Source organism: Podarcis bocagei (genome assembly GCF_964188305.1).
Source record: "Podarcis bocagei genome assembly, chromosome: 9".
NCBI lineage: Eukaryota > Metazoa > Chordata > Lepidosauria > Squamata > Lacertidae > Podarcis > Podarcis bocagei.
Window position 1 is genome coordinate 71,042,300 of NC_138134.1, and position 20,311 is coordinate 71,062,610.

The 20,311-nt window shown below is 44.1% G+C and overlaps 2 protein-coding genes across 11 annotated transcripts in view; one reads left to right on the forward strand and one right to left on the reverse strand.

Annotated features, from left to right (window-relative positions):
* Positions 1-13,933, reverse strand: part of LOC308594367 (uncharacterized protein) — a 72,244-nt gene extending 58,311 nt beyond the window's left edge. For 3 of the 4 annotated variants that reach the window (XR_014011388.1, XR_014011389.1, XM_081207496.1), the window contains exons 1-2: positions 13,788-13,933; positions 13,161-13,315 (exon numbers count right to left, since the gene is read on the reverse strand). Coding sequence is in view for 1 of the 4 variants with exons in the window: in XM_081207496.1 (XP_081063622.1) it covers positions 13,161-13,226 (66 nt within the window). In the remaining 3 variants the exon portion in view is untranslated. The remainder of the gene's footprint in view (positions 1-13,160; positions 13,316-13,787) is intronic. The other variant, XR_014011390.1, reaches the window with a different exon arrangement.
* SLC4A4 (solute carrier family 4 member 4) overlaps positions 1-20,311 on the forward strand; it is a 193,103-nt gene that overhangs the window by 94,684 nt on the left and 78,108 nt on the right. For all 7 annotated transcript variants that reach the window (XM_081206955.1, XM_081206957.1, XM_081206952.1 and 4 more), the window contains one exon: positions 14,512-14,647. In XM_081206955.1, the coding sequence (XP_081063081.1) occupies positions 14,512-14,647 (136 nt within the window). The remainder of the gene's footprint in view (positions 1-14,511; positions 14,648-20,311) is intronic.

Genomic DNA, 20,311 nt, shown 5'->3' on the forward strand with positions numbered 1-20,311 from the left:
CTTAAGAGTTCTTTGCCTACATAAACCACACCTAAATGAGACTTTGGTTCGATACAGCGAGCTTTTTTTAAAAGATAGTCATGAAATGGACTATATCAACCTTGGTGGTCAGGACAAGGTACACATTTCCCATTAGCAACAGGGAAAGAATTTTAAATGTTTTCATAATAGCATCTTGGGAACACCATAAGATAGTAGAATATTTATCAATGTTATACAGATAAAACTTCCTGAATTTCAAAACAAGTGCTGTTTCCGCTGTTCCGTTTATGAATTGCTTCCCATGAAGTATCCCAAAACGATTTACGACAGTAAAAACATACGTAGAACTGTTGCTCATGTAAAAACAGTTAAAATAGTTTCACATATAAAAACTGTAACTCCCTAAATGTCTATACATCTGTCTATCTGCAGTTTGAAAGAGCAGCAGCACATACATAAAGTCAATTCAAATCCAATACAGATACATAACTAAAGTGTACGTAACTAAATTATGTAGACTACATCCAAGTAATTTCTGCTCAGAGTTGACCCATTGAAATTAATAGGTGTAAGTTAGCCGTGGCTGTTTATCTCAGAGGGAGGTTCTGCTTTGATTCTGATTAATGTTGGATGCATCTGAATGTCCGGAATCTAGGCTTGCTGAATAGATATTTAAAAATCATTTCTGGAGTGGCAGCCAAACGGTGTGGGCTTCTTTTCATGTGATGCCTCATTAACAGGGGGAACAGATGAACCGGGGGCTCTGTCTGCCACTTGACAAACCCTTCACAAATGTGCAAAGCAATTAATTAATTAGGAGGTGTGTATTGCTGCCCAAATTTAATGGTGCGCGGCGCTGATCTTTTGCTTTGGCAGGGTGACGAATTCCAGGGGGGAAAGCTGTGCCTGTCTGTCTGTCAGCAAAAACAAAAGCAAGTCTCTTGCTGACAGCTTTAAGCGGAAGTTGCCAATTTGTTTGACTACAACTCCCATCGTCCCTGACCGTTGTCCATGTGGTCTGTGGAGGGTGGGAGCTGGGATCCAAGAGGTATCCTGTTGACTAATTCTACCTTGAAGGTTAGCAGTTTCATTGTAGAGTTAGTTTTAACCAGTGCTATTTTGCTAGAAAAAGAGGTGCCGGAACTCGCTATGAACACCTCCTTCGTTTTCTTAGAATGGCAATGGAATGAACGTGCTGGAACCAAGTTCTAATAATAATAATAATAATAATAATAATAATAATAATAATAATAATAATTTTTCTTTATACCCCGCCCTCCCCGGCTAGAGCTGGGCTCAGGGCGGCTAACACCAGTAAAATTACAGTAAAAACATAATGGGGGGGGGAAACCAATTTAAAATACGGGTTAAAATGCATTTTAAAATGCAGCCTCATTTTAAAAGTAGCCCATAGATCAAAACCATAAGGGGAGGGAAACATAAGGGTCAGACTGAGTCCAAACCAAAGGCCAGGCGGAACAGCTCTGTCTTGCAGGCCCTGCGGAAAGATGTCAAGTTCCGCAGGGCCCTAGTCTCTTGTGACAGAGTGTTCCACCAAGTTGGGGCCAGTACTGAAAAGGCCCTGGCCTTAGTTGAGACCAATCTAACCACCTTGTGACTTGGGACCTCCAAAATGTTGTCATTTGTGGACCTTAAGGTCCTCCGCGGGGCATGCCAGGAGAGGCGGTCCCATAGGTACGTGGACCTATGAGTTCCTCCTGAAAGAAAGCCCTGGTTTTAATGAGCTAAAATGCTACAACACACATTCATGAATAGTATAAGAAAAGACTGTGAAATGCAAGGTGTTGCAGTTGTTGGCCTCCGTCTATCTCAAGAGACAATGGAGTGCGCCTCTGGGGGTGAAGTAAAACCACTTTGTTATCAGCACTGAAGTGACCTCCCTGGGGCGCAAGCCTGGCAGTGTGTATGGAAGTCCTGAGCTGCCCAGACGACAGGACCTTCCTCTCAACCTTGCTGATGTGGTCCAAAGGAAAGCAGAGCTGTATGTTCAGCACTAGCTTGGCTGCAAGAGTTGCTGGAAGGAGGTGTACAAGACTGCCTTAGGACTTCACTCTGGATTTGTGTAGGGTTTTCTCCTTAGCCTTTTCTTCTCGGAGAGATATCCCACAAGGCAGCAGAGGTTCAGGATCAGTTTTCCTTCTCCTAGATGGGCTGCCTTCCCAGGTTGACAAGCCCCATCTGCCCCCTCACTTCTGCACATGCAGAAACCACCTTCTTGATCGTTGGACCCACTATTGGTCTCACCCGCTCAATCTCCCAGAGCTTGTTTTCACATGCAGGGGAAGTCCCTCCCTAACTCACTGAGGGTTCACAACCCATCAGCTACCCTCACTTGGTTTAGCCAACCAGTAGAAGCCATTTCCCAGGGTGTGGCTGCTTGTTGCATTCCGACGGCTCAGTCAGTAGAGCTTAATCTCATGGCTGTGGGTTCGAGGCCAATGTTGGGTGAAAGATTCCTGCATTGCAGGGGGTTAGACGACATGATCCTTGTGGTCCCTTCCAGCTCTATAATTCTATGATTCTAGGACCCACAGCTGAGAACAGAGTGCAGGGTGGGGAAGGTGGTTGAAGTACCCCAGAAGGAACACAATGTGTCCTCCATCAGATCTCACGTTTCTACATAGACCCTGCATTCTACATAGAATATCAGTTTATCTATTATTTAACTTGTTTGAAGGTTCCCCTCTGCTGTCTAAAAAGAAAAGAAAAGCTTTCTGCACATCATCATGGTAGCTTAACCACCTTCTTCTTCTCCTTCTTCTTCTCCTCCTCCTCCTCCTCCTCCTCCTCCTCCTCCTCCTCCTTCTTCTTCTTCTTCTTCTTCTTCTTCTTCTTCTTCTTCTTCTTCTTCTTCTTCTTATTGCCATGCAGACTTTTCCAAATTGGGAGACTTTCATGGTACATCTTGACATGAAACCCCTCTCCTGTTTCCAAATGCAACCTCTGCACCACTCATTAGATTCAGATGTACTGCTTCAGGGGAAGGACTGCAGCTCAGTGGCAGAACACATGCTTTGAATGCAGAAGCCCCCAGATTCAACCTCTGGCATTTCCAAGCGGGTCTCTTGTCAGAAAAGTGTAGACAATGCTAAGCTAGATGAACTCATTGGGCACAAGACAGCTTCCTATCTACCTTGTTTCTGTTCGCAGGATATATTGCCCTCTCATTTTTGTTTGTGTGGCATAACCCTCAGCACTCCCTGTCCTCAAACACCTTCTTACCAGCCAAAGCTTTTGAAACCCTGCTCACCATCCCCCCTCCTAATTCTACAGAATATCTTTTCTATGAGTTTTTTTCCTGTTTGATGCATCCATCTTGCTTTCAGAATATAGCCAGGTTCTTTGTTCTTCCGTATGTGTGTTCGTTCCCCTAATTTTGGCCTTTGGGATATTGCAGGTTGCAAAATGAAATATTGTTTCCAGAGAGGGGAATTTAGAATAGTGCACAAAGTGATAATAAACGTAGACTGTTTAGGGGAGAGAGGAGAGGATGTGCAGATCTCATTCAGCTTTTGGAGACAGTTGCCACCATTCATTAAAATGGCCTGAAAGAGTCACAGTTAAATGATGCCAGGCACTTCCTCTAGTGTTGTCCAGGTTGCCTTTTTAGCAGAACTCTCCGTTCCTCTTGCCCAAAGGAGGCCATTGAATAGGACTTTAGGTCACCCGTTTTTCTGGCATCGCTTGAGCCTCACAGTAGACACCAAATTTAACCCTGTGCTGTTATCTTCAAGTCGATAACCAATGCTTTATTTGTTGTCTCTTCCTGTGTGTTGCAGTGCATTTATTAAATCCTTCCATGCCATCTACCTACCTATCTATCTGTCTATCTGGCTTCAGCCAAAGTGGTGCAAAGGAGAAGTTGCATCAGGCTGTGTCAGGAGCGAGCCAGGAGTAAATCACACTGTGCAAGTTGGAGTTAACTCCTCATCAGCAAAAACAGGGTCTGCAGATCAGTGTCAGGCCTAATGAGCACAGCAACTCATCTCCGCTGGTCTTGCCCCATGAAACAGTTTCTAAGACTGAAGGCCCCCACTTCCCCACAGATGCCTCCTTTCCATGGTTCCCCCCCCCAAGCAAACAGAGACTGTGCCTGTACATCGCCAATGTCTTCTCCTCCCTTTCCATGCCTCTTCTGGTTCTGGGAGACCACTGGGGAAAGGAGCTTATTCAGCAGGAGGGGAGACATCTGTGACTCTTCACCAGCTGCCTCTTGGCTTCTCTTCTCCTACCCTCCTGCTTCAGCTTTTGCCTCTGATACTGGACTTCTCTTTGCCACAGACTCTCCCAGCTCACTAAGTCCTGTTACCTCCTCAGTTTCCAACACCACCTCCTCCCAGTCTTCTCCCTTTGACCACTCATCATTGTTCCACCACCACTCCTCAGGCTCTGAGCCTTCTTCCCTTGGGGGAACCTCAGCTGGTTCTTCCTGCCATTGCTCTGTGTCCAACCAGTTCATGACAAGCTGCATCAGTACATAATAAAGTCCTTGGATACTATCCAGCACTTCATACGAGGAGTTGGGCTTGCTCAGTGGGAATTGCTCTTCCTCACCTTCTTCTCCGTGCACCACCAAAATCTGTTCAGCAGGGTCCTCCAACCCTTTGGAACAGATTTTGTGGGTGAATGGAGTGGAGACTGCAGAGGAGAGGTGGGTGGGAGTTTTCTTGTGGAAGCAGACATTAGATATGCTAGTGGAATCTGCCTTAAGCCCTAAGTTTATTATTTTTAATAGCTTTTCTAAAAAAATGCCACCTCACAAGTAGTGGCCGTCATTCCATTCTGTGGTTGTGAACTCCACTCGTTGCTAAACTGCTGTGTGAATAAATAGTTCCTTTTGGGTGTCCCAAATCTCCTGCCAATCAGCTTAATGATAAGAACGCAATATAAGTTCATCTTAGTTTAGGAGCCACACTGTGCCATATTTGTTTACTTAGTTTGGAACAAGTCCCATGTGAAATTGGCTTTAATTTGCAGATTTGCCTTTTTCAGTCACTCTGATAGGCTCAATATTTACTGATCCCAAGCACCAAAGTGATTTTGGTTTGAAGGAAAGCGGCTGATGGCGCTTAGAGATATTCAGCTGCTGCTTGAGTTTACGAGAAGCACACCTTCAGATAAACACATTTCCATCACTGCCGGTGTATGTTTGTTTATCTGCCGTTCTCCGCCCTAAAGCCTTGAGAAACGAGTGGGTAAAACCAGGATTATCTGGCCACATCAAAGATATTTCATGTTTGTGTTCTATGTGAAATTAAGGCAAAGAGATTCACTGCTAAGACAGGGTGATGGGTCATCAGATTATGGAGCAAACATCTGACTAAGTTTTATATAGGTGTTTTCCTCTATGATACTAAAATGCTTTCAGCATTTCCTTCATCGCTGGCATTTTTTTTTTTTTTTACTCTTTTTGGCCGAAGTCTGGGATAAAGATGCATCAAATAATATGTCATAAATAATTACAAATAAATAATCATAAATAAATCTGTTGGCTAGAATGCACATTCATTTTTTAAACTGGATCACTTCTTTATTTCCTGTATTAATAACATTCATACTTCTGTGTGGTCTGGCAGTTTTTTTAATATATACTCTTGATAATCAAGTCCTATGTTGTCATTTCTTTGAGAGAGAGAAAACTTCTAGTGCTCATGAGTTTAGAGCGAAGTTTGAAATGTGAAGGCAAAAAAAAATATATTGCTGATGGATCCATTCTCATGGCATCTCCCTGCATGTTGGCTGCAGGAAAAGCCTGTGTGTGGTAGCTTCAGCCATAGAACATGCTGCTGTGTGTAAGGTTTGAATTTTTGTGGGTGGGTATGAGAATGCTACTCCCCAAACTCCAATTTCTTGCACATGACGAATTCATTGCAGGTAGTGGGGCACCTTTAAAGAGGTGTCTTCAATCGTCCCCATGTACTCAGTGATCATGGGCATGGGCACTCAAAACAGAAATTTTTTTAAGGCTAGCAATGTGAAGTATTTTAAGTTGTAAAGCCAGGGTGTTTTAAAAAGCTGAAATAATCTCTTCTGTGCAGGAGTGTAATATTAATTTCAAAACTAGGACTGAACGAGTGTGATGTTGGATGTGGAGCTGCTGGTGAAAATGGCAGCCCTGGGTCCAGTTCTCTTTCCTCTGTTGTATGACAGGATACCCATCACGGGTCATGGATTCAAATTTCAAGAAAGGATATTCTGACTGAACATGATGAAGAGCTTTCTTACAGTAAGAGCTGTTTGCCAGTGGAATGAACTGCCTTGGAAGGTGGTGGACTCTCCTTCATTGGAGGTTTTCCACCAGAGATTGTATGCCCAATTGTCAGGGATTCTTTAGTTGAAATTCCTGCATTACAGGGGGTCGGAGTAGATCAGGGGGCCGGTCCACTGTCCCTCAGACCTTGTGGAGGGCCGGACTATATTTTGAAAAAAATATATAAACAAATTCCTATGCCCCACAAATAACCCAGAGGTGCATTTTAAATAAAATTACACAGTCTAGTCATGTCAAAACATGCTGATTCCCAAACCATTTGTGGGCCAGATTGAGAAGGCGATTGGGCTGGATCCGGCCCCCGGGCCTTAGTTTGCCTACCCATGGACTACATGACTCCCAACTCTAGAACTCTGATTGCAGTTCTCTCTTAAATTGTCAGCTGTTGGTTTCCTCATTCAGTACAGTGGTACCTTGGTTTACAAACTTCATCCGTTCTGGAAGTCCGTTTTTAAACCAAAGTGTTCTTAAACCAAGGTGTACTTTCCCATAGCAGCGGGGGACTCAATTTACAAATGGAACACACTCAACAGGAAGTGAAACATGTTCTTATTCCAAGGCAAAGTTCACAAACCAAAACACCTGTGTCTGGGTTTGCAGCGTTCTTAATCCAAGTTGTTCATAAACGAAGCTGTTCTTAAACCAAGGTACCACTGTACGTAATGGACATGATTTAATGTGATGGGTTGATTAATCCTATGCTCCAAGGACCAGAATCCTTGTCTTAGGTCTGTATGCATGATGTATAATTTTTGGAGAGAGAATAGGGTAATATATGCATGGGGTAATATATGCATATGGTAAGCTCAGGCTTTTAACTTGGATGGTGAACAGATTGGTTATGTTAGCTTTGCAGCAAACAAACATATGGTTTTGGTAATGTGATACTGGAATGTGTGAATCACTCAGCGATGCTGATGGGGCAGTAGATTGAAAACAAACAACAGAAAGAACTTCACACCACCATACAGTGTACAATTGACATGAAAAGTTTTGATGCTCTAGCATGTCTCTTTGCTCTTGCAAGATCTTTGAGATTCCTCCAACCCTGATGGAAATTGCTTTTTGCCTTTGGGTACTTGAGGGCATAACTTCAACACACAAGAGTGGCCTTAGCCGAACTCACAAGAAACTGCTGACGTGTGTGATCTCTAGATAGCAATTTGTTCATTTTGAAATCCATTGTAGGCATTTGCTACATCTTGCAGATGAAACAAAATAGGTGGGGTACATGAGTGGGTTGGGAGTCCTGCTCCATTTGCTTCATTCAGAGCAGCTCCGTTGGAATGAATGAAAGCTCTGAAGAAGCAAAACATTAGCGCATTGTCCCAGGAGTGAGTTCTGGGGAAAGAAGACGCCACGACATGGGTTTAGCAAAAACAAAATCAATGGGATATGTATACACATGTACATAAAATGCTAGGTGCTGCCGTGCAATTTTAGAAAACAGAACGTGCAGAAGTTTTGCAAGTACGTCAGTCTGTGGTAGTCATTTGTGGGGTAAATGTTCCCTTAAGAGGACAACCTTACTCCTGGCAAGTTAACACCTGAAATATTTCAGACCTTTTTATTCCACTAAGGCCATTACTATTTATAAAAATGGATCTTTTATCCCTTTTCAGACCTCTTCTTTTGCTTCCTTTGGTCTTTTGTTCCCCTACCCCCATAAGTCCACCTGTGGTAGCCACTTACTGCCTAAAAGCACAGATGATACTTATTTTTAAAGCTATGTAAAATGTTCTGTGCATGGTGTGCCATTGATTGATTGATTATGAGTCCATGAGATTATGGATTTCAGTTTTCTAATATGCTTACAGAGTTGAGGCAGTAGCAAAAAAGAGAGGAAAAGTTGTACAGCTAATGGCTGTTCTCATTAATGCTACTAACTTTTGGTGGCTAGCTGAGTATGATTTGAAGTGGTAGAGGGGGAGTTTGGGCTGGTGGAGTCTGTGTGCAACACATGCAGGTCAAAGAGGAAGAGGGAAAGGTTGGTAGTTCATTACTTCGGGTTAATTGGAGCTCTAGCTTGTAACTTGGGCTTGGGACTTGTGGTGTTTGCTCTTAGCACATCCTGTTCCCTCCAGCGGCCAACATGAAAATATGCTGTTCTTGCTAAAGAGAGCATGTAAATAACCAGTGAACGGCCCATTAATCAACAGTGGCACTAAAAAGACCAGTGCGGTGAAGTTTGAGCTGTGGCAGACCTTATGACCCAGCAAATTCCGCGTTTGGATTTTGGACTTTTAATGTGCATGTTTTAAACGCACAACTGAGGCTTAAATAGAGAGGGAGGGGGAATCAGTGTTAACATGGTATCCACGTCTGGGCTTGGGTGCATTCAGTTTTACCACAGTAGCATGTGGTATAGTTTTTTTCTGAGATGTGCACCTTCAGGCAGCAGGCTTTCATTTATTTATGTATTTATTTAAAAGCATTTCTAAGGCGCTTAATGCATGTGTGTTTTTAAAGAAATCCCTAACTGGCATATAAAAATAACACAAAAACAATCAAAGCAGTGAAACACCCTTGTAAGAACATGCACAGGCAAAAACAGGAATAACACCAACCAATCTTGTGGGTCAGGAGAAGCTTGGGCAAAGAAAATGCATCCTCACACGGCATCTGGAGCAGCTAATAGTTGATGCTATGTGCACAGCAGAGGGAGGGCCATTTCACAGAGCAGGGGCAATGGCAGGAAAGGGGTTTTGCTACGCTTTCTCCCCAGAGGGGGATAGGCGAGTAGCATTCTAACATGCAGTCTGCTACCTGCAAGCTAGAAAGGGAAAAGGGAAGGAAGGGACATGTGCCACTTATGTGCGACTGAATGGCACTCAGACACTACTCAAATTGAGCACCTGCCTCAGGACTCCCATACATCATGCGAGGTTCAGAGGCTGGTTCAGAATTCAAAGGCTTTTCGTGCTCTAGGAGCAAAAAAGTGTTGTCCATTCTCTGTGAAGAAGGCATGCCTGAGCCCATGCTTTGATACTTATCAGAAGTTAAGTGAAGACTTTTGTTTTTGTTGGGTAGGCTTTTTTGAGTCTTTGATTATATGGACAGCGTTACTGGGATAATTGGCAGTGTATTGCTTTGCTGCATCCAGACACTGTCTCTAGACCTGCACATCCATCCCTGATTCAGATGTGGCCGGGAAAAAGAGCTAGGTGTCACCAGCATGCTCAAGACATTGTCCTTCAGGTCTCCTGATGGCCTGTCCCAACAGCTTCATATGTATATATTAAATAGCATTATGGAATAAATACGTGGCTCCTATGCTCAAATAAATACTGGCCACTGGCATGAGCTGAACTCTGTGTTTCCTCAGACCCTAATGCCCTGTTCAATTGTTATCCTACTCTTGTGTTTGCTACCCTGTGAGGTGGGGTGAAGTGGGGAGAAGCCTGTTGCTCCTTCCCCCTCCTGCATTGCTGCTCCTGTCATGCCACATGTGTTTGGGGCTGAACAGCTGTAGCATGGAGCCTGCTGAAGTCAAACAGATTCAGAATCCGTATCTTCTAACCACACATGGGGAGTGTTACTGAGAAAAAGAGGCTCCTGGCTGCTGACGTTCAGCCCCTCGAGATGTTGGAGGTTGCAGGAAATGCAATGTGGACATGCAGGAGGGACAGGGCCTATGAGCTGGTTCCTATTTCCCTCTCGCATGGTGGCAATTGTACGTGTGTGTAAATGCTCACATAGGCCTTATGCATAAATCTCTGTATGGAAGGTTGGTGCCCAGAGAAGATGCATTTGCCCAGGCTTGGTACAAGGGCAAGCAGGCAACAGAGTGAAGCAGGGATAGCCAATAGGATGCTATCAGCCCCAGCCTGCATGGCCAGTGGTATGGGATGATAGCCCATGCATGTAGTGCAAGTCTAAAGTCAGCACCTTGGTCAGCGCATGGTGGGAGCCAGAGATGAGACTAGGCTTGCTGGCAGGCCCCTGAATAGAAAACAAAAAACCTGGAGACTTCTGAAGCAGGAGGTGTGTGTTCTAGGTCTTGCTTCTTGGTGAAATTGGCTGTGCTATGTTCTTGGGGCATCCTGCAGTGCCTCCTAATGCATTTTGGAATGGTTTTCTGCACGGAAAGCAGGATCCGCAGAAGTGAGGGAGTTTCTGTGTGGAAGAGTTCGTGCTGGATAACAGAATAAGCAACCTTGCTTGGAAAAAGGAGATGGAGGTACCACAGCCCCTTCTTCTTCCTCCTGCTAGAGGGAGAGGGCCTCTCTATTTTTTAAGAGGGTCCACGACTCTCTTACTGATGTGGAAGTGTCTGGGTTGAGGCCCTGTCCCATGGGAATGAGATACATTTCAACTACGGAAAGAGGGAACAGTTCGGTCAAGCAGTTTGAATATTTCCCAACCCTCGTGCAATTTGAATGAGTTGAATTCTGAGTTTTGATCCATCCAAGTTGCTCCATCCTTTTCCTTCCCAGATTTCCTGTGGGTCTAATAACTCTTTTGCAAATGCCTTGACATGACCAGGTAGCATTTTGAGAAAGTCTCGGCATGGTCAGCGTTCCACACCAGCTGCCAAAAGGTGACATCGGCCCTGCATATTTTGTTTACTACTACTACCTTATTTTTTGTACCCTGCCCATCTGACTGGGTTGCCCCAGCCACTCTGGGCTGCTTCCAACAAAAATACAAAGACACAGCAGACCATCACACATTAAAACTTCCCGATACAGGGCTGCCTTCAGATGTCTTTGGAAGATTATATAGTTATTTATCTCTTTGACATCTGACAGGAGGGCGTTCCACACGGCGGAGGGCACCACTAACAATACACTACTTGTATTGTTTCAAAAAGCAATACAAGTCTAATTTTACAGAACTTGAATCGAAATAGGGAGCTGTGAGAGAGTAGACAACAGTTAACTGTTCATTTCATTTATGAATCGCTTCCTATAAAACATTCCGAAGTGTATATACTGAAAACTGTTTTTCAATTCCGTTATAGGTACAGATTGAGATATAAAAAATATCTACTAACAAGGCTTGTTGGAAATGGAAGGTTTTCAATAGGCACAGAAAAAAGCCTCGCTTCCTACATCATATAGAAAGGGCCTCCTGGTGAGATGGTCATCAGCAGGAGTGATTGGCCGGGTATATAAGGGGCAAGGCAATCTTTTAGGTATTCTGGTCCTGAGCTGTGTATGGCTCCGTACATTAGTACCAGCATCCTGAACAGAATAGGCATAAAAAGAGTTTGGAGATAGCTCAGGATCCAGGATTCCATGTCAGACAGAATTCCTCCTCAAGTTCATGTCTTCTGCTGCCCCTTGCTTACTCACATGTATGAATCAGAAAACAGAGGTCAGCAGCTGAGGTGCAGAAGGCGAGAACTTTTAGCTGAAGTTTTGTTGCTGCTCCTGCTTTTGGTGGAAGAGACACTTTGCCCTCTTGGTTTGCATGGGAAAGGAGCAAATATAGCTTGCTCTTTGACATTTTTGTGCTGTTCAAAATATGACCCCCGGTGCAAAATAATAATAATTCTTTCTATCTATCTATCTATCTATCTATCTATCTATCTATCTATCTATCTATCATCTATCTATCTATCTAAAGTTGGTGACCAAGGCAAAATGCAGATGTAAATAATAGACACGGGGACCCTTGAATTTTAGATGGACTGCTGAGCGAGTTGTCAGTTACATCAGCACCAGGCTAGAAAGAACTAATTGGATTTGTCTTGAGTCAGAAGATATTGGCAAAGTTTTCAGTTCTTTAGCTTGGATGCATGCAATTAATACAGTATTGTGCTTTGATTCATCAGGTGGGTTTACAAAACAACTACCTCTCCTCTCACTAAAAGGTTTTTTTTATGATCCCTGTCTCCCCCCCATCTCCTCCCCCCACCTTCAGTTAGAATGGATCTTGATCCTATTGTGTGTTTTAAAAACAGAAACAGAATGCTTGTCTTGTTTGTCTCACAATGGGAAACTTTTGTGGCAACAGGAAACCAGGGAGAAAATTGTTTTTAAAAAGCTGTTGTTATTGTTTTAAGTAAGAGTTCTTTATACTATTGTTGCAACTCCTTATTTGCTCAACCCACTCTTAGTCTAGGAAGTGTATCTTGATTGAGTTTTCATAGCTGTTATTTTAATTATTTTCTCCTCCTTTACATTATTTTTAAAAGAAACTAATTAAAATTATATCCACATATTGTACTAACTCAGTAATCCAAAAAACGTCCACGTGTTGCAGTAACACAGCAGTCCAAATTAACCTAAAAGTACACAAACTAGCCATAATGAATGCACAGTGTCCTGAAACTAAAGAATACCAAGTATAATCCAAGGAAAAAAGGAAAAGAAAAACACAGAAGCAGAATGCAACAACACCTCCTGAAAATGCTTAATTAACCTTCAAACAACAACAGCTAAGCCATGTATATCAAAATAAGAACCATAACTATGAAAATATATCGGTGAAAGAAGAAAGTTGAACCCAAATAAAATCCTTAAAAGCAAAGGATGGTATCACTATGCCGATCTTGTAGTTTTATCTGTTTTGGAAGCAGTTTAGGTTGAAAGGTGGGACATAATTGCCCTAGGCTCATGGCTTTTGTTCATTAGAACAGGTTATAGTCCTTCAATGTAGGGAGAAAAGACATGGGACAAAGCTTTGCTGAGTTTTCCCGTAACTCTAAAGAATGGCACAAGGTGTGATAAGCTCAGGCTGACAGCCTAAGGAGACTGCAGAAGTAACTTCCAGTGGTGACTTGTTTCCAGATAAAACATATATCAAGACCCAGATCCCCAAAGACTCAGAAGCAGGGATTCCCAGAACTTTGACATGCACACTTGCTTACTGAGTTAAAATACGGGAGGTACATTTTACCCTTGCAGCCCAAAGGAGTAAGAAGATGAGAGCAACTCACTTTTGAGCAGGGTTGGGGAATCTGTGACCCTCCAGAAGTTGCAGAATTACACCTCCCATCATCCATGATTGTTGGCTGTGCTGGCTGGGTTTGATAGGACCTGGAGTCCACCAGCAATGTCTGGAGGGCTACAGGTTCCTGTATGCATTTGACAGCTGTAACATAATCAGTCAATGAAATCGCCTAAAATTGCAGTTGACTCCTCAACATGGATAATAATAATAATAATAATAATAATAATAATAATAATAATAATAATGGTAGTGCTGCAAGATTAGGCATGCAGTTGTTCCTTTGGGTCTGGTATGAAAAAGAACATCTTAACAGTGGTCTTTCCCCCCTCTAATTTTGAACAGTAGTTTTCATCAAATGCAGCATCTTAAAGAAGTGGCACTTGCTGAGTGTTAGGTGATGTGGAAATGCCTTTAAACATAGTTGCTTGGATGGTTGATGGTTAGTTGCAGTTGGAGATGCCTGAGCAAAATGTTAAAACAGCAGGACATTACAGAGCAGCAGGTGTTAATGGTTCTAGCCTAGGGATGGTATGTTCTAGGTATGGCATGGTATAGCAGGTGTAACCTACATGTGACCAAAACCAATGTTCTTTTTGGCTACACCGTGTCTTACCTGTGGATGGGTTGATTGCTTTGTGCCTTTCTGCTCCTTCCCTTTTCCTCCCTGTGTTTGATACTTGACTAAATGGACCAGAGTACACAGCTTCCCATGCAAAAGAAGAGCTGGGCTATTTTGTTAAATATTCCCTTTTACGCTGGTAATGAGTGTTGCCTCGCAAGCCAATGAAAGTTCCAGCTTTGTACAAACCCGGGGGGGGGGGAGTTGGCAGTGGGAAGCCACTTCCTCTTCACGAGGTGCCCCCCAAATAGTTTTGGCTGGAACTGGTTCTCTGCCTATAAAGAAAAAGACTTTAAAGGACCTCGGCTGATCAGAGTACTAAAGGTCCCTGGGCATGCACCATAGAGCAAATTGGTGCTGAGCCTGGAAGCTCTCTCCTGTTTTTTTGGACGAGGAGCTGTGTGGGTCTGCTGTGAACACAGAGCTTAGAGGAGTGGGGGAAGAAGACGCACGTCCTCTTGAACTTTACCCCCAGCTTGAAAGTTTTTTTTTTTTTTTAGAAGTAAGTTGTAAGAAAAGAGAGACTTGAGAAGTAGGCACCTAGCAAATAATAATAATAATAAAAAGAGCCGACAGCCCGCACTCAGAGCTGAGATGTCAGATGGAGCAGGCGACGAGGAGAAGCAACCAAATGGATGTGGAGAGAAGGGAAGGGAGAGGAACCGCACCTCCCTGATCATCCTGCAGTCCGTTAACCGCAGTATTTTCACCTCTGCAGTCTCCCCCGCCGCCGAACGCATCCGCTTCATTTTGGGCGAAGACGATGACAGCCCCGCGCCACCCCAGCTCTTCACGGAACTGGACGAGCTCCTGGCTGTGGATGGGCAGGAGATGGAATGGAAGGAGACCGCAAGGTGAGTTGGCATCGCTTTGTCTTTTCTGGGGGAAGCGGACAGCCCCTTGAGGAAGAAGTTGTGGCAAGCCATGTGTTAATTTTGGGGAGCACCTTCTTCTGGAAGTTTGGGGGGTTCCACAAGTATCATTAGGACTGTAGCTCAGTGGTGGGACCTAAACTGGATAGCTCCGTTGGCAGAGGCTGAAACTCTTAATCTCAGGGTTATGGGTTTGATCCCCACATTGGGACTCTGTCCCTTCCACCTTTCTGATTCTATGATCCAAGGTTCAGTTGGCAGCATCTCCAGGTATGACTGGGAGAGAGACCCCTGCCTGAGTCCTGGAGGACCTCTGCTAGCCAGTGTAGGCAATGGGTGGACCAATGGTCCGACTCAGTATAAGTCAGCTTCCTCTGTCCCTTTCCTCCTAATTATTCTCTGGTGGTTCTGGAATGCTTTTCCAATAAAAAGGAACCAGAGGAATTTCCCAAGCATTTGCTGGTGAATAGAGCTACTATGTTATCCTTAATTATGGGGAAGGGTCGTAGCTCAGTTGCAGAGTGTTTGCCCTGCAAAAAAAAGGTCGCAGGTTCAATCCCTGGCATCTCGAGGTGGGGTTAGGATGGACCTCTGCCCAAAATCCTGAATTGTCACCCCCAGTCAGTGTATGTAAGCCTGAGCTAGATAGACCCAATGGTCTAAAACAGATTCCTAACGTTCCTATCCTTTATTCAGAAGATTAGCACACAAACAACACATACACAGTGATCTTTGCACGACACTTGTCAGAAAGGTGATTGAGTTATAATATAGTTCCTCTATCTATCTATCATCTATATCTATCATCTATCTATCTATCTATCTATCTATCATCTATCTATCTATCTATCTATCTATCTATCTATCATCTATCTATCTATCTATCTATCTATCTATCTATCTATCTATCTATCATCTATCTATCTAGTGTAGTGGTTATTATATAGCCAGGAACTCTCACCTCAACCATTAACTTGCAAGATTGTTTTCAGGCAAGGTGCTATTTCTCAGCCTCAGTTTCCCCTGTGCAGTATGGGGACAGTAGCACCGTCCTACCTCACAGGGTTGTTTTTAGGGTTAGTGAGGTAGCTGAAGTGATATAAAATGAAGTGTTGTTGTTGTTGTTATATCCCTTGGCTTGAATAATTTCCAACTGAAATCGTTTTAAAGTAACAGAATAAAGCACCCAAAATGCTATCATTCAAACATTTAGATGTTTTCATTTTGGAATTAGCATGAATTAAACCCTTTGAGGTTGGGTTTTAATTTGCATGCACACAGTGCTTTGTTTCTTATTAGACTCATAAAAAACATTTTTGGTCACTTACAAGCAATGCATGCAGATAAATTGTGCTGGAGTGATGACACAATTCAACAATAATTAATCAAGTCACCATCGTGTAATCAACCTAGCCGTAATTCCAATGGAGCTTGCTTGAGCGAGACTCTGCTGTGACATTACAATAACTGACCCCTTTCCCCAAATCTAGACTTCTGTTTTTCTCTTCAAGTGCTGAGTCATTGTTTTCCAGGGCCCTCCACCTCTCCCCCCACACTTTTAAATATTAGCTCTTCGGTTTTCTCTTGTTATCAGAGCTCTGCTAATCTTTCCCCCCACCGTCTGCCTTAAGAGCTTCTTACTGTGTTTGGATATATTAATCCCTACCTGTGAATATCACCTTGTTCTCCCTAACTCTGGGATTCCTACTTCTCAAGGGAAGCTCCATGCATGAGGATTACTGAGTGGGACACTGGTCTTACACACCAATCCTAACCCGAAATCTAACCCTCTTACAACAAACGCATGCCATGGGGCTGTTGCAAAATGTGTGTCCATTTTTCTACACCAGTATACGCTTTTCTAGGAAAACTGATTCAGACAGGTTTCTCAGATGAGTGTACACTGGATGATTAATGTATGTGGCCATACTTTCCATGCAGGGAAATGTTGATGTTGCATGATGTGATTATAAAACGAGGAGCTCATACTTTTGTTTCTGTTAGGTTAAGAGCAGGCATAGGCAAACTCAGCCCTCCAGATGTTTTGGGACTACAACTCCCATCATCCCTGACCACTGGTCCTGTTAGCTAGGGATGATGGGAGTTGTAGTCCCAAAACATCTGGAGGGCCGAGTTTGTCTATGCCTGGTTTAGAGGCACTTTGCTCTGAAGAAGATGAGTGGAGCTGAGAGACTTCACAGAAGTGTGACTAGCCCAAGATCATCCAGCAGCTGCATGTGGAGGAACTGAGACGCGAACCTGGTTCCCCAGATTACGGGACTACTGCTCTTAACCACTACACCACACTGGCTCCCTCTGGGTTGCTTTGCATTAGATAATCTGCTCCCCCCCCCCAAAAAAAAAATTGCACTTGTCCTACACATCTCTAGCTTTCCCAAAAGACTAGCCAGTTTTGCACGTTGCATAAAAATGGCCTTTTAAATGGGTTTGTTGTAGGGGAGTTATTGGTTGGTTTTTGTTTTTATTGTGTATTTTGTATTCTCATTTTGTGTTTTTCTGATATGAACTGCCCTGGGATCTTTGGATGAAGGGCACTATGCAAATTTAAATAACAACAGCAATGAGGTTAATAAAAAATGAAAGAGAAAACTTATAAATTCCTCACAGCTGATTCAGAGGTGAAAGAGGAGAGACCCTTAGATCAATTAAATCACTGTGTTTATTATCAAAAACTTCATATACATGCTGTTTTTCGGTAAATAATCTTTTAAAATAAAATTTAAAGAGAAAATACCAGTATTGAAACACCTTAAAAAAAAATATATATATATAAAAGGGGAGCTTTTGAAAAAGACAACAAAATATTGTTAAGTACAGAAAAAGCAAAGGGTACTCATAAAGGGCATGTTGTATACAGTTCCTTTAAAGAAGAATGAAGCATCATACATTGGATTCACATATTGGAATCCAATTAAAAAATTAGTCCTGTCTTGTTTATCTACCTATTTTAAAACTGAGTGAATGCCTCTCTTCTCCCAAGTTCCCACACACAATTGTGATTGGTCTTGCAATGCAAAATTTCATAAGAAATAAAGTGAATTCAGTTTCCCAAGGCCATCCCTCAGGGTATCCAAAGCTAAACAGATCTGGATTTTGTACCCTCCCCGAAATGGATACTTTTAAGAGAAAATGTTTTAGGGAGAACACTTCCTTTTAATCCTAATCTAGCCATCTAACAACAAACATAATCATACCCATTGCAGTGGTACCTCAGGTTACAGACGCTTCACGTTACAGACTCCGCTAACCCAGAAATAGTACCTCAGGTTAAGAACTTTACCTCAGGATGAAAACAGAAATCGTGCGGTGGCAGTGGGAGGCCCCATTAGCTAAAATGGTACCTCAGGTTAAGAGCAGTTTCAGGTTAAGAGCAGGATAAGAACGGACCTTCAGAACGAATTAAGTTCTTAACCCGAGGTACTACTGCATTACACAAAACAAACAGAATTAGGAATTCTTAATATACTACAACTTTTAAAACGATACTGAAACTAATTATATGGTGTGAGCTGAACTGTTGTGGATTTGAAACAAGCTACATGAGATGTAATTTGGAAACAACAAAGTTTGCCAGACTAAAGATTTTGTGAACAAGAGTTAGGGTGGCCAAAGACTAACCATGGCACGCCTGATAGTTTCCACTTAGAGAGGGCTCCTGTTCGAGAATGATTTCCAAATGTTTCTGTACAGCTGCTGAAAAAGTTTCAGTAGCCAGAGGAGTAAAAAGCTTTTGGCTTATGATGAAAGAAACATCTGGTATTCTTACTACAGTCCACTGCTACAAAATGTACTGATGGTCACTGTCAGGGAACTGCCATCGGAGCATCAGGTGGTGGAGGGGCTCAGGGAGGAAGAAAGAGACTCAACAGCTGAAGCAGGCACCAGCAGGGGGAGGAGTGGTTCTCTGAGGGAATGTGAGCAGGAGGGAGGGCTCAGGGACGCTTCCAGCGAGAACAGTGGCGAGGTATCTGAGTCTCCCATAGGGAGACCTATACCTCGCCGGAAACTGTCACGCCGTGAGTCCAGGAGACGCGTTTCCGTTAAGGAGCTCCTTTGTTGGAAACGCTTCCGCAGACAGCCACTGTCGGACTCTACTAGTGACTAGAGCAGACATGTCTGAGGAGCTCCGTCACACACTGAGGTTTGTGGGATCGCACAAACTCTGAGGGAGCACGTTTTTACGCACAAGCAGCTAATCAATCCCTAACAGCAGTCCGACAGTCTTTGTACGCTGCCTGTGCAAGAGAAAGCATCATGAGCGAACCAACCGGAACCGGAGGAGCTGGAGTTGGGGCTGGTCCAAGCTTGGAAGATAGATACCGAGCGTTGGAGGTCCAACTGGCGCTGCAGACGGCGAGGCTGGAGGAGAGAAGGGCTCAGGATGCAGACAAGAAGGGGAGAGCCACTCAGTTCCCCAGAAAGGTACCAGGATTGGTGCAGAAGTTTGGGGGGGACCCCAAGGATTACCATGCCTTTAGGACCGAGATGCAATATGCACTTAATGTGCAGTTTGATGAATTCCCTGATGAGGAATCACGAGTTGCTTTCGTGATTGGGCATCTTGAAAGGGGGGCGAGAGACTGGGTTCGACCCCTGATGGCAACGCACAATGACGTACTAAAGGACACGATGAAGTTCTTTCGTGCAATGGATATCATGTTTTCCAGCGATATTGAGGAAGGGGTGGTGCGCAGACAGCTAATGGCTTGCAAGCAGGGAAGCCGATCTGTCCGTGAGTACTGGACTGAGTTTACCATGCTGGTTCACAGACTGGGTTGGGATTTATCGGCGGCACCCATTCAGATGCTATTTGAAGAAGGTCTTTCGTCGGCTGTGAAAGACGAGCTGTCACGGAGCCCCAGGGCGGGGTCTATGGATCAGCTGACCAAATCTGCGCTGACCATAGGAGCGCGTCAGGAGGCAAGAGCCTTGGAGAGGCGGGAAGGGAGAGGGGAACGTTGGAAGGAGTTCCGCATTCCAGACATTCCTGAGCCAGCTTTCCCGCCGGCAGAGCCGATGGAAATCGGGACAGCGCGCGCGCGCGCATTTTCAAAACCCAGCGAGGGGGCTAAGAAGGAGGGAAAGGGCGCCCGGAAATGCTATCTCTGCCAACAGCCAGGCCACTTTGCCAGAGTCTGCCCCCAGAGGAAGGAATGGCAAGGGATGGTGGGAGCTGTTGAGGGGGGAGAGCAGGGGGGAACGGAGCAGGTAAAAGCCAACGCCTGGTTGCCACAATCGGGGCACTGCAGCCAGGCCAAAGAGCAGTGAAAGTGCCCGTGCCAGAAGCTCCTCGACCTGCTCTAGTGATTGAAGTGTCGCTAGAGCTGCAAAATGGACACCCCCTAAAAATAAAGGCGCTATTGGACTCAGGCAGCTCCTGCAATTTTATGAGCAAGGAGTTTGCTGCTGAACACCAGATACAGACTATCCCTTTAAGCAACCCCCTGCAGGTGACCACGATTGATGGCAGGGAGTTGTTGGGAGGAGGAGTCAGCTTGCAGACGGTCCCAATGATCATGAGGGTGGCAAGGCACACAGAACTGATAGCGTTTAATGTGGCCACTTTGGGAGGCGCTCCCATTATTTTGGGGATGAGCTGGCTAGCGCTACATGATCCGCTGGTGG